This window comes from Mytilus galloprovincialis, chromosome 8, assembly GCF_965363235.1.
Source record: "Mytilus galloprovincialis chromosome 8, xbMytGall1.hap1.1, whole genome shotgun sequence".
Classification (NCBI taxonomy): Eukaryota; Metazoa; Mollusca; class Bivalvia; order Mytilida; family Mytilidae; genus Mytilus; species Mytilus galloprovincialis.
The window spans coordinates 35,787,692-35,803,191 of NC_134845.1; the positions used below are offsets into that span (position 1 = coordinate 35,787,692).

The 15,500-nt window shown below is 31.9% G+C and overlaps 1 protein-coding gene across 1 annotated transcript in view; it reads right to left on the reverse strand.

Annotated features, from left to right (window-relative positions):
* LOC143085671 (calpain-15-like) overlaps window positions 1-10,664 on the reverse strand; it is a 28,084-nt gene extending 17,420 nt beyond the window's left edge. The window contains exons 1-5 of the mRNA XM_076262157.1: window positions 10,585-10,664; window positions 3,528-4,383; window positions 2,678-2,877; window positions 1,498-1,681; window positions 738-882 (exon numbers count right to left, since the gene is read on the reverse strand). Of these exons, the coding sequence (XP_076118272.1) occupies window positions 738-882; window positions 1,498-1,681; window positions 2,678-2,877; window positions 3,528-4,361 (1,363 nt within the window). The 5' untranslated portion in view covers window positions 4,362-4,383; window positions 10,585-10,664. The remainder of the gene's footprint in view (window positions 1-737; window positions 883-1,497; window positions 1,682-2,677; window positions 2,878-3,527; window positions 4,384-10,584) is intronic.
* Between the last annotated feature and the right edge of the window lie 4,836 nt (window positions 10,665-15,500).

Here is a 15,500-nt window from a genome sequence, read left to right on the forward strand (position 1 = left end):
ATGATAGAAAAGTCATATTTTATCCTTTTTTTATGCTGATTGTTCAGACTATTAAATAACTGTTTCTATATAGCTTTTTAACACGATGACACTTTTTTCCAAGTTTCGTAAATTTTCATTGACATTTTACAAAATTATACATGTCTAACTCCGGACTGCAAGCAGATGTTATCTTAAACAGAAACAATCAGTCTCCTTTTAACGAAACACCAAAAAATGAAATCACTGTATTTTCTAAAACTATTGATTCATGTGTTATTTTTTAATTATTGAAAAGGTTCTTGAAATTCTATGATTCTTTGGTGTCCTAAAGTAAGAACAGAGACTGCAACCACATGTTAACTGCAAATATATTAATATTTGAGTAAAGGATTAATACAGTCTTTAAATTATGGAGAGACCTCTGCTACACTTTCGTTAATTCCATAAAATTTTGACAAAATTATCGACGTATTTAAACAAATTAATCTAAAACTAAACCTTTATAACGACAAAGTCGACAAAGATTGGATAAGAGAGACTATGTCGCATTTTTTTAAATTCTAACTCTAGTCACAAGCGATACAAGCGCGTATATACGTAAAGGTTAAACATATATAAAGTTCCGTAAATGTATATATGAACTTAGTATATTATAGTTTTTCATCAGATGCATGCACCTAAAAACATAATAAAATAGTAAATAATGAAGTTATAGGTATGTTGAACTAATATTTTAGAATAATAAAGTACCTTACCATTCAATGACAGATGTTCACATGGTTCACCAGTAAGCAATGCCAGAGACTCCACCGTCCTTCCAGATCCTAATGCTTGATAACATCCGTGTATCTTAGCTGCAGCTTTCTCGATTAATGGAACCCATAATTGACCTTTTCTTGCCTAAATTGCAAATAACATTATGTAAATCAATTACAAAAGAATAAGTACAATCACAAAGTGAGTACTGATAACAATGTATAAAATTGTCAAATGATTTATTCATGGGCAACAAGACAAATTGCACATGGCACATGTTCCACTGAAGCGTCCTATCTTTACGGGCTACATTTTATTTGGAAGATCGTATTGTACATTCTTTATTTCTTATTGTTGTGGTTTATTGACTGTTGTTTACTTTAATATTATTCGATGACTATATTAGTATTTCAGTATGTTATGAGTTTTGATTGTCTTTTTGTTATCTTCCGCCTGTTGGCAAAATTATCTCTCATATCAATTCTGACTTATATCAGAGGCCATCTTACATAAACATTAATTTTATGTAAAATGTTAAGTGATAATGTGCTCACTGCTAACAGTCTGTTCTGGGATTTTTCTGTGGTGCTTCTTTTTAACTGGTACTGATATTGTATAGTTTGTTCTCTAAATCTAGTTTTTATTTTAAATGATGAAAAATTGTTCTTATATCTTACCCAGTTTGTACTCAGACTGCTGAACAATCGAATAAGAAAGCTGATATCTATTTTTGTATTATAATAATTAGGAAATTCTAACCGTTGAGTATTTTAGTCTTTGGTGCTGATCAACTGGGAAGTAGTCATCTAAGACAACAGTTTTCCATATGCCATCTTTACATAGCCTTACGACGTATGCTCCTTCTGGACAATATTCTTTGGTAACAACAATTCTCTCAAGCAGGTTCTTTCTCTCAGCAACTACAGCTAATGCACATATAAACCTATAAATCAATTTATCATATTTCTTAACATTGCCAATTGCAAAATAACAAATACTATTACTAAAAAGCAGAAAACGAAGAAATAATTTAAATTTTATGAACATTACCTTTGTGTAGTCTGTTAAAAAGTCATTTGCCAATATGTTTTTGTACTAAAGATGATGTCCGGGTTTGTTGATATGATTTATGTTTCAATTTCAAGTAAAAATGTTCGATTGAAGGCCATAAATATTTTCTGTTGTATTGTATGACATGAAGTTATGTATATTTATTTAAAACAGTACTTTATAGTATGTTTTTGTTCTTGTGTTTTAAAGCGGTATAGTCACATGTACTTGTTAACATCTTTATCATTTGTAATTTTGGTTGATATTTGCATCATTTACGGATGTATTATTATTTTTCCCTTTTTCTACTGCATTTTACTACAAAGGCAAGTAACAATTAGTAGAGTTTTTGATTTCTTATATTTATTCCTTGTAAGAACAAGTTCAGTATAATATATATTAAATATTTGTAACTTTATCCTAAGGAATGGTAATTACTAGCATACGGAAGATCCTTATTTTTCAAAGAACTGATACCAAATGATATATTAAAAAACTAATCTAAATGAGTTATATAAGAGCAGATACAATCCTGTCCTCCTATTTTATATAATTGTTTTGAAATTATTTAAAATTCAGGAATGCATCTCCCTCATGCAAAGCTCTGGTTCCTTGTCCGGTTTTGGCAATACTTTTCTGTCCTTTTGTCGTTTTGGTTTATAGCTCTTTATCATTTTAATAAGCTTTGGATTTTTAAATACTTTGGTCTCGATCATCACTGGAGAGACATTGATTTTTGAAATGCGCACCTGGTGTGGAACAATTTGTACAGGTAATGTTGTTCATTAAGATTTAAATTTGAGATTTATAAATTACTGACTCTATTAAATCATTCGACATGTTCAACACCAACCTAATACCAGTCAGCAGTTAAAAATTGTATTCATACCAGCAATTTCCAATTTCCCCCTGTATAATATCATTTGCTGAAGGTTTGTCATAAACTTTCCAATTTATAGGACCTTTCCCATCCATATCTTTCACATCTTTTAACCTTGACCATTTTATGTTGCTGCCATTAGGACTTGGATTTTTGAAGAGGGAATTGTCCGTTGGTGGAAATTCCTTATCAATGAAGTTGATCTGATTCTGTTAAATTAAACCATAGTAGAAGTCTTTCATGTTCTGATCTGGACAGAAAATATATACTTAAATAATGTAATAGATTCCATTTGTTGATGGTCGTACGGTTGACTGTGATTTCGTAAATCCACTTCATTTATGATATGGTTAATGGGTTAATAGTTGTCTCATTGGCAATTATACGTATATCATATGTCCTTATCTTTACATTCACATATTATGTATTGAAATTGCATTTTTGCATAGCCGTTTAATTGCTAATGAAGAGACCATGTCATTAAAGTTATTTACAGACTATTTCTCTAACATCATGAACATATTGAGCAAACATTTTCATATACAATTGTGTTGTTTCGTTGCTGTTCAAATGGTTTTTACAACAAATCTGGCTATATTTTAACTATAAATATATATAAAGCGGCTTCAGATTTTTTTTAACCTTTAAATTGTTGCAAAATGTTACTTACATTCACATATAATATTTAGATCAAGAGAATATACAACGACCATTATGAATAAAAGAAGATGTTGGTAGTTCGTCAACAAAAAAAAACTGAATTACACGAATGGACTAAATATGTACATTTCAGCAGAAGTTTTTTTTTGTGTATACCATATGTTAAGATCCAATCTGCATTGATTTTATCAATACAAACCTGTCCGCAGTTGAAAACTATTTTTCTCCATTTTGCTTCGACTTGCTTTGTTTTTACAGTCCTCAAGTTCTTAGCTCTAACTGACTGCATAAGATTATGTCTTAAAGGCTTAGAGTTAGGACCGTCAGTACAGTTGGTCCAAGTTACCCTAGGTTTATCACTACTACATGTTTCACAAATTCTGCTTGAAACGTCTATACTTGAATGACATCTTTCACAAGTCATCTTATCAGGACCCTTGCTGCCTATTTCAGTTGGTTTTTCATCATCTGGCTTTGTTTTCATTTTACCTAAGTCTTTTGCAGGTTTTGGTAGAACTGGATCCTTTCTTTTCTTTGAACAATTACTACACTTTGTATATGCTTCAAAATTAAGATAGTCACATGCATGACATTTCCACTGTTTTCCTTTTGGAGCATTACAACATGAATCCTTCATATGATGACATTTTCCGCAAACATCTGCATCAACAGCATTAGAAAAATTGCATTGGCAACATTTCCATCGTGATGCTAAACGGTTATCGGCTGAACGTGGTCTTCTATGTTTATCATCAGCTGGCGTAACACCTAAAAAGTTAGTCTTTACAGGTTCTTTTTTACCTTTATCCCTAGCCAGACGATCAGCAGATTGTGAACGTTTCCCTTTCCCAGTACTTTCATTCCGAGACTTTTTACACCTTGAGCATTTCGATTCAGAAACAGGATTTAGGTACTGGCAGTCATTGGTTTGGCATCTCCATTCCAGTTTATGCAAATGTTTGTAACAAACCTCGCATCGCTGTTTGTAGGAAGGATTTTCTAATGTACACTCTGGACAAACAACTGTTGACATTATGCTCGCTTGTTTGAAAACTCTAAAAATATATAAAATCATATCTGACCATAGTTGTAAGTTAGAAAGCAATTAAAGAGGATGACACAATTGAAAAAAATTAAATCATAAGGAAAATGTAAGCAGAAAAACAAGTCAGATAAGTAAGAAAAGTAAATCAAATGAAAAAGGAAACAGCTAAATCTTCAAAATCCTCAAAACAAGTAAAGTCAAAAGTGTTCCAAAAGAGACAATAACAGTTGCTGGACTGTCTGGACGTACATTGAGAGGAGGGTTCATTAGCATGGATGATTTAATGGAATTGCTTTGTATGCAATCGTCCCTGCCTTCTTCAAGAACTAATGTAATTCTATAGTGTGTGCCTATTGTGTACAATAGAAAATTATGGTCATCGGGTTCATCTGAAATAGTGTTGTGACAAAACTGTGCTTAGGAGGCATGACAGTCCTTGTCACAGTACCCTAATAGAGGAATGAGAGGTTATAACTACAACATTCTATTATAATCAACCAATTAACAATTAATATTAAATTCACATTGCTTTTGTGCTACTATTGTTAAAGTGAATGAAAATTTCAAAAGTTGTTGATAAAATTAAGTTTGTTGAACAGTGTTAACTTTAAAGAATCCGGATTGAAGCAATTTTTCGATTCTCAGGTACGTGTTAGTGGCTTTTACTGGTCTGTTTATAGTGTGCTTTTACTGGTACTGATCATTATTTGGCAGTCGGTTCGTAATTATAGCAAACATAATTTTTTCATTGTTGTTACCATCTAATATATCAACTGTTTAATGACTGAAATATATTTGCAAGTTGTCAATCTTTTATTACATTTCGCTTTCTAATTCGTTTAAATGGTGAATTTAATTCAGAGACAAAAACACCCTCAGGTGAGTCATTACTGGTTCCTCGGAGATATGTGTCGTTAATGTTTGTAGTAAAATTGATAGAACAAATATTATATATTTCAGTATTCTGTATGGGTTGCATATTGTGTCATACTTTCTATATCACGACCCTTCAATTTAACAGAAAAGAGACTCTACTCCAAATTAGGACAGTTAATAGTGTTCAGTTTATGGTATGTGTCGTTAATGCACGAGCATATTCCAAAATACTATTTTATTATCGTTTTTCAGTAGATGTAATAGAATAAAGGGTAATTATAAATAACAAAAAATCTCATGAATATAAAAAAAAATCAGAACTAAAAAGAACTGATGTATTAGACGTTTCCTCAACTACCATGACGCACAGTAGTCTGCTCACCACCATAATTGGATGCTTGATAATAAAAGGTACACTATACATAACGTTACAGATACAACAGAATATAGATTATTAGTTATAATGCGTCCGTCAAAGCCCTTTTTGCTCAATGCTAAAATTTAAACATTTAAAAGCAAAGAATGTAAAAACACATTGAAGCATAAAGAGCTACATGAACAAAAAGATATATAAAGAATATCAAAACACCTGTTAGGTCAACTTTGTCTGACAAATCTGCTGTATAACTTCTGTATTTATACATCCGCGATGAGTTTGAGAGAAATATATCTTTAAGTTATTTATAATGATGATGGTAAATTTGGCACATACAACATTGATCTCGGTAGGGTAATGTTCCTAGCATAAAATAATAATGCTCGTTCGGTAACGAGAATCTGTGTTATATTGCTGAGTTCAATTTTTCAATTGTAAACTTCACATTTCTGAACAGTAACATACCCCTTTTACCATCATATAAAAAGAAACGTTACATGCTTGTAAGATCATTAAAAAAATTCATTAGAAAAAATTGATAACAATAAGTTAATGGAACAGTTAGCTTTCAAAATTTTGAAGAGAACAATAACAAGTTTTTCTCTTTTGAAAACAAATATGGCACATTTTCGAACAATTTTAGCAGAACGAGTACAGAATTCAGGTCAACATGTCAATACCTTGTATGACCACCTCTTGCATTTATGACCAATTGACTCCTCCGTCGCTTGGAATCAATAAGACGTCGAATGAAGTCTTGAGGGATGTTGTTCCATTTTCTGAAAAGTGCTGTTCGAAGTTGGGAGAGCGTTTCCGGTGGATTTTGTCTATTTCTGATACGTCGTCCAAGTTCGTCCCAAAGATGTTCAATTAGCGATAAATCTGGAGACATTGCTGGCCAAGGCAACACACAAATATGGTTATTCTCCAAAAACGTCATCGAAATGTGTGCCCTGTGACAACGGGCGTTGTCCTGCTAAAAAAAAAGTGGTTAAAACGATGTCTTCGGAGAAATGAGAGAACAACTGAGCAAGAATTTCGTCCATATACCTTGTTGCATTTAGGTTACCAACGATGATTTTGAGCTCGGTGCATTTCTAGTAGGTTATTCCGCCCCATACCATGATTCCGCCTCCACCAAACCGATATGTTACCTGCACACACCCATCAGAAAATCGTTCATTGCGCCTCCGGTAGACCCTGACTCAGCCGTCGCTAAATTTCAAGTTGAATTTAGATTCATCGGTAAAAAGAACCTGTCTCCATGTTTGCCTATTCCATCGAATCTGTACCCGAGTCCAATGAAGTTGGGCCATCCTGTGACGCTGCGCTAAGGATAGGTCCCTTCAATAGACGACAAGCTCTTAGGCCAACTTGACGCAATCAGTTCCGAACTGTTTGAACCTATATTCTGTTGTTATGTCTTCCATGGGTTTGTCGTGCAGTTTGTGACGCGTTTACAAATCGATGCGACCTTTTGTTAACAATCGTGTTCGACACAATTAATGACCAAAAGGACAACTCGAGTTCATCTCTATACAGGTAAATTTTTGAAAAAATGGTTGTTTTTTTAAAATCAGAAAATGACGTCACGTCATTTCCGATATTTTCATAAATTAGTAAATTTGATGGATAAATCATTCAGGTTACTAGTTTTAATCATGAAAATATTTTAAATTATCATATGTGATATTTTCAAATTAAAAACCAATGTAACGTTTCTTTTTTCGACTAGTATATAACGTTTACATATCTTTTTTTATACTTAACGCTAGTGCATGTTACAACTTTGTACTTGTTTGGCTTTATAAATATTTTGATATGAGCGTCACTGATGAGTCTTATGTAGACGAAACGCCCGTCTGGCGTACTAAATTATAATCCTGGTACCTTTGATAACTATTTACAATTACGGACCTCATTTACAGGGTCGAGCTCCTTACGTAAAATTATCCAGAACAAATCAGTGCAAAAGGTTATCTTAGCATCACTTATAATGATATGACATTTCATCGACCAGTATAATCGTCTAGGACTTTAACCGACTGTGGCACTAATTCTATATTGCGGAATCGATGCATGCATTGCTTGAGAAATTTAACAAGTCGATGCATCCTGTCTAGCTTCTTTTTTTTTTAAGTCAATCAGGTTTTGTTTGTCCTTTGATATATATCTACCTAACAGATTTACGGGATTTGAACATATCTAAACGACTGTCGCGTAATTTTCTTAACCAGTTATAAGTGATGCATCCTTGATTGATTTAAAATACTGTCAGAATATGAATATGTATAAAAGAGTTAATCGCTTCATCTATTATTTAAAATATTTCCTTTTTAATTCTACATCGATAATATTATTAGTTACATAGTGTGCTAGTGACCTAATACGGTATATATGGGGTCAGTAAATTCCATATGGGGTGAGAGCGAAGCTCGAATCCCCATATGGAATTTACTGACCCCATATATACCGTATTACGTCACTAGCACACTATGTAACGAATTTATCTTACCGACTATCTTAACGTGTGAAATTAATACTAGTGGTTCTCAAAATGAGCAAGTCTGCAATACTGTAAGCACTAAGAAAATACTTCCATTGATCCTACAAAAACAGATGCCCAAAATAACATGTAAGGTTTAAATGTGTTTTATGAATTTGTTTCAATCTTAATCATCTATTTCTTCGTCTGTTGGAACTTTTAAGATTTTTTTTCTCAGTACCGGATTGTTTTTTATAAAGGGACATAACACCATTACTAACCGTGTATGAAATAAGCCCCGCCCCCTTCTTACCTAATAAGGAATATAAAGGGACGTAACTCCACTACTAACCGTGTATGAGATAAGCCCCGCCTCCCTACTAACCTAATATCAAATATACACGGTTTGCACGCGGACGCTTTTAACCAATCATATTCCTGGAAATGTATAGGAGGTAAGATAAATCTTGTTATAAGTTCTATATTGCAGGCATTAATATCTAAGGTATTTTGTTATGATTTGTGGAATTTTATTAGTTACATAGTGTGCTAGTGACCTAATACGGTATATATGGGGTCAGTAAATTCCATATGGGGTGAGAGCGAAGCTCGAATCCCCATATGGAATTTACTGACCCCATATATACCGTATTACGTCACTAGCACACTATGTAACGAATTTATCTTACCGACTATCTTAACGTGTGAAATTAAGACTAGTGATTCTCAAAACGAGCAAGTCTTCAATACTGTTAGCGCTAAGAAAATACTTCCATTGATCCTACAAAAACAGATGCCAACAATAACGACTTGTAAGGTTTAAATGTGTTTTATGAATTTGTTTCAATCTTAATCATCAATTTCTTCGTCTGTTGGAACTTTTAAGATTTTTTTCTCAGTACCGTTTTGTTTTTTACAAAGGGACATAACACCATTACTAACCGTGTATGAAATAAGCCCCGCCCCCTTCTTACCTAATAAGGAATTTAAAGGGACGTAACTCCACTACTAACCGTGTATGAGATAAGCCCCGCCTCCCTACTAACCTAATATCAAATATACACGGTTTGCACGCGGACGCTTTTAACCAATCATATTCCTGGAAATGTATAGGAGGTAAGATAAATATCTATATTCGCTGGTATAGTTACATTCACAGTTTTACCTTAGTCGAAAAATTAAGAATTTCGTTTTGATTGTATTCCATGAAAGAATGTAATACGTAAACATGTATACTGTTCATATATTCATTGATAAATAATATATTAAAGTAAAACGATCTTATCTATTGCGACAGCTTCTAATCAACATTTAAATCGTAAAATTAAAGGAGTTCAAATATTTTAGTTGTATTTACTTTGAGGTTTAGTATTAAAAATAGATATATAAACATACTAACATGACCAATTTCAATCAATATTATTCATATTTGTGTGAGTCAAACTTCGCAAACCCTTCTTTCGAGATAATGAAAATATTCTTCCTTTCCTATGTTCCACTTCTAAGAATTCATTATTGAAAGGTATATATAGGTAAAATAAATAAGAGATTTATGACATATTTTTACGCGACAGAGTCTTAAATACTGGTGTTAAATTCTTACCTGTTAATTATCTATTAAACTATCTTTTGTGTAAAATATACGTGTAACAAATCTTTAAATGGTATGTATATCTATGTTTTAACCTGCTCACACGTTAAAAATGTGGTAGTTAACAATAATATGACAGGTATATATATGTGCTTATGGCCAAATTCACCTAATTGTATTTAATATTAATATATCACCTGTTTTCTTTGAATGACTTTCACATAATAAAAACATTGGTATCGCCTAAAGATAAACACCTACTCCCTTAGAAATTTATAAATCAAGAGATTTAAGACGAAGAAAATGATACGTATACATTTTTTTAGAAATGTCTACGTCTGTATTTTATAGATACACTTCGATATTATTCTAATACACGAAAAAGTTTACAAAAACAACCTGGGAGGTTCAAGCTGACAGATAACAGCAAGATAGTAAGAAGTGAAAAGTAAAGGAAGAACAAATGGTAGAAATTGAATTATAGATAAATTCATTAATCCCATAGAAATCAATGGAGGATAGAATATGATACGCTGTTTTAAAATATCTCTTCAAAAGTCGTCCTACTGTTTCAATGTAAGATTTGGTAAAAAGTGAAATCATGTTTGAATAAATGTATTCCTCTTAAAAAAATACCAAAATAAAACCATATAAAACCAACAAAAGTCTAATTATATCCGCGCCCTACTGCATTTCCTAATTAACATTTTTTTTTTAATAATGTTATCTACATTTCCAATAAAAAAAAATCATAAATTATTTATATGTCTTCAGTTATGACTCTCTAATTGCTAGATCATGAAAGGTCTGATTTTTTTTATTTACCCTGGTACAATTTCAAAATAAAACAAATTGCTATATAACAATGTAAAAGTTAACATACCAATATTTTATCCACAGCTTCGAACTCCTGTGAAGTAAACTAATAATTCACCTTTCAAGCTATGTAATGATTATGTTTAATTTACCTTTATTTGCTTTCTAAGAACTCGATACGAAAAGTATAAAAAGGTAAGATATATTATAGATTATCTCATATTTCTAAGTAAATTTAGATTTTTGAAAAACATTAAATCTTTACCTGTTAAATAAATATATTAGAGTATACTTTAATTGACGTGCACAAGTTGAAGTAAAAAAATAGTATTTGGTAGCTTTCGCTTTACCCAGCTCCCCTCATACGTAGTTTGTACTGATCGGATAAAGAAAATTGAGAAAACATGCCAAAGGACATTCTAAATTTTGCAGTCAAATAAAACAAAACAGACAAAACCATTGAATAAAGTCTAAACAGCTATATCAAGACAGCGCTTGTACCTGACACGTAAAAAATTGAAAACAACACGTTTAATAATTTCATGCGTCCGAAGCGCTTTTCTGGATTTACCTTCATCAGGAACGCTCAAAGTCAAACATTTGAAATCCGACGATAGATAAGTACCGAAAATCGTTGAAGAGCTATATGTCAAAAATATCTAAAAGAAATGGCCAAATTCAGCTAAAGCCAACTTTGCCTGAGAGAGTTGAAACCTTAGTTTCATAATAAATTCAAAATTTATTAACGGACAATTTTAGTAAAGTTTGTTAAATCATGTCAGTACCGAAGCACTGACTACTAAGCTGATGATACCCTCGGGGACTGACAGTCCACAGGTAGAGGTATCGACCCCTTAAATCTGACATTAAACATTCCCCTTAAATCTGACGGTTAAATGTTCATAACGCTGAAATAAATATGTAGATTTGTTCTAGATTAAAACGTTACCTTAGTTTTCCAAATACAACAATTGTATAAGGTTTTTGGTAAATCTATGTCAATAAAAAAATTTAGTGATCAACAGGTGAAAAAGGTATGAAAATCTTACATTTTAGACTTTTAACTCTTAGATATCAAACCATAACAATTTCAGAATCAAACTGGATACAACATTAGAGCTATCCGTCTTATTGTACAAAGAAAAATACCAGACTCATAGATAGAAAATAAACTGACAATGTCATGGCTAAAAAAGAAAAGACAAAAAGACAAATAATAGTGCATAAACACATAGAACTAGAGACTAAGCAACACGAACTTCACCAAGAACTGGTAGTAATTTTCTTCAGCATTTACGACTAACATTGGATACTTCGTAATCAAAAAGTAATTATCGTTGTGTACACTGGTGATATTTTACATTTTCTGAAGACTTGATATAGTTATTAACGATCAATTTCATTAGAAATAATGATTTTTTTTTATCAAAGTTCTGTTCTATTTACGTTTTGTAGTTTATGACGAATATTCATTGATATCGAAATATACAATTGTTTTCGTACGACATGCTAGTAGATATAATCTTGAAGGGATCAGAATGTATAACTGTTGTTAAATTACTTTAAACCAACTTATTTTCGCGGATACTTAATTTTGCGTTTTACTCTTACTGATCAACTTCGCGGCTATTTAATTTCGCGATTTTTTCATTTAAATGCCGTAGCCTAATATTGAAAGCTCCAAGTTTTACATATTCGCGACGATTTATATTCGCGTTATTTTTCTACTCGCGAAAGTCGCGAAAATAAATCGCTCGCGAGAATAAGTTGGTTTACAGTATAAGTAATGTAACATAGTCTACTGATCATCCAAGTGTATTATAAAATTTAACTTGGGTTAATCAGAAAGAAGTAATAGGTATTGGGAATTCAATAATTGAGTATCAAAAATAATGATAAATAAGAGCTAACCAGACACTGAACTGGTTAATATTTGTTTAAAAATTGAGCATAAGACACGATGAAACTTAAAGACAAGAGACACAGATGACAATGAGAGGTTCGTAAAATATAACAAAAACAATAAAGAAAGAAGGGTAAAAGGGACACACATTAGATCTCGAGAAAAATAGGTTTCAAGAAAAAGAACAATTTCTTATTGTAATGGGATAGAAAAGAAGAGGTAAGTGAAAAAAATCTATAAACTAACATAAATGGGTAATTTACCCCTGTTCGAAAGTCATAAATCGATTGAGAAAAAACAAATCCGGGTTACAAACTAAAACTGAGAGAAACACATCAAATATAAGAGGAAACCAACGAAACAACAGAAGCACTATATGAGATGAAGAGAATCTACACTATAGAACAAAGATTGTTATAAAACTTGTGGAATGTTAAAGTTTCTTACAACAAGTTAACCAAAAAATATAACATTAACAATCGGTATTCAAACTTTGGTATTTCTAAAGGATACACGTAGCTTTAACGTTTACTTACAGATTCCAAAGGTTTGCCATATGTTTTTTTCTCAAAGAGTAAAAAGGATATACGAAAGGTTATCAATGAGAGTTAAACTGGTTTATTCTAAAAGAGAATGTGTATCGAGTTTAATCTGAGAAAAGCTCCAGATGTAATAGACTATGCAGACACATGCAATATTGATTAGGCATGTGACATTGTAGATATTACAAAAGAAACATTTGATTCATAAGGAATGGTATTTTATGTTTAGACTTTTGAATCATATCGGTTTATACTGTTCTTTTATCAACTTTGATGAAACATGTACATAGATATACAAACATGTGTTATCATCATTGAGTAGGTATAAGCAGTTCAAATTGAATTGGACAAAATTGCCCTTTTCAGCCCTTTTGTCTGTTTTAAACTATGATGTGTATATCCCATCATATAAACATAGTGTTCCAATGCGTTTGATAACCTTTCTATCCGCCTCTAAAAAAAAACATTTCTTTTTTTTTAATGATTGCTGTGTGTATATTTGTCGATCAGAAGTGTATAATTTATAGCCAGCATTTAATGTTTATAAGAATATGGAATAAAAAAGGATTGTTTAATGTGTATAATATCTATACATAATCTAGCGAGTATACAAGTAGTAATTAAAGTCTTAATCATGGTTATCTGTCATAAAAAGACTTGTCCATAGGTCTGTTCTGGGCAGACCTGTCCATAGTTCTGGTCTAAAAAAGACTTTCCAATAGGTCTGCAGCAGTCCTAAAGAAACATACCTAGGTCTGGTTTAACAATTTCGAAGTTAACTTGCTTGTCTGTTTAAAATTTTTCAAGTTAACTGAGCTGACGAATCTGGCAAAATCATTACTGATCGTGAGTCGATATTTGAACATGTAACTTTTAAAAAGAAACTATAGAAAATCCGCTACTTAATTTATTGAAACTATTTTTTTGCAATTAATAAAAGTTAAAATTTCGAGGTAAAAGTGTTTTGAATTGTTTTAGTTTAAACACATATGCATGAAATGTTATGATAATAGTCGTTTTAACAAAATAAAATAAATGTACAAATGTTCACGAAGTCTATTTCATAATTTAAAAAAAAACAGTTAACGCGAAAGGTGAACGTGCGTTTACTTGCAAGTGCACGTAAAGTTATACTTGTGAAATATGTAGTAAACGTTGGTTTACTCTTAAGTTCACGTAAAAATAAACTTGAGAAACCTGAGGTAGACGCCCATTTAATACTGACAAAACGGACACAGACAAAATCGAGTAGACATTAGAATTTCTATTTTGACCGCATTAACGTTATAACAGTACTGCTAGTAAACAGGAAAATTGAAGTAAACTAATAATATATATATGTGCACGCAGCGTTAACGTGCGTTTTTTTTTTATGTAATGCTTGGCCTGCATTGAACTGTAAAACGATGTGGTAATTGCAAAAAGCAAAATATACTTTTTCGTTCTTTTCAGGTTTTTTACTCAATAGACATTAAACAGAGGGTTTATAATTAGCATATCAATTAAGATCAAAATCGTCAGGATTTGTTTGGAGATAAATCATTAATAGCTCTAGTGGTGTTTTCCAGACATGATAAAGGAGGAATGCCATAAAATAAGAAAAATAGATAATACTTCTACATTTGTATTATGATTTTTAGAAATGCAAAAGGGGCACACATTATATTTAGATCAAGAGGAAACATCTAAAATGTAATCCTTTAATCTTACAGTCCTGGGAATCTTTTCGACTTTGCGAGCTAGTTAAAGTTCAGTATACCCACAAAAAAAAATTCCAGGAATTTGGACAGTTTATAATAATGCTGTTACATTGTTGTTAAAATATTAGTTTTCATTTTGTATAGACTATTTGACATGCAATGTGATCATTAGATGTGTACCATAAAACTAACTGCAATTTGTCAACATCATACCTGCGATCTTACACGTAAGCACCATGAAGATGACAATACAGTTTATCCTTGCCTTTCTAACTATGGGTGTTTGTGTTTCAGGAGACTGTAAAGCTGGTCATGGTAGGTGTAATTATTTTGTGTTATTAATAAATTGATAGATGAGACAAATCTTAAATCCTAAGGTGAGCCAAAAAAATGCCGTACGTAAACCTAATGTAATGAGAGGCTGATAGCGGAAATAATATCATTAGTGTTTGTTAAACGTCCAAAGACAAATATATCAAGCAAATTATAGACGATGTTCTTTAACGTGCTTCTTTTAGATCGTTGGTTTCCCGTTTTAATGGTTTTACACTAGTAATTTTGGGGCCCTTTATAGCTTGTTGTTCGTTGTGAGCCAAGGCTCAGTGTTGAAGGCCGTATATTGACCTATAATGGTTTACTTTTTTAAATTGTTATTTGGATGGAGAGTTGTTTCATTGGCACTCACACCACATCTGCCTATATCTATTCTATCCGTTCTGAATTCTAGGTATCAGTGTACAATTGCATATGCTTTTCAGTGAACTCTGTTCAGCGAGAATATTAATCATCATATCATTTATTGAGTATCTAATGATTTTCTAGAAATTAAAAATCATAT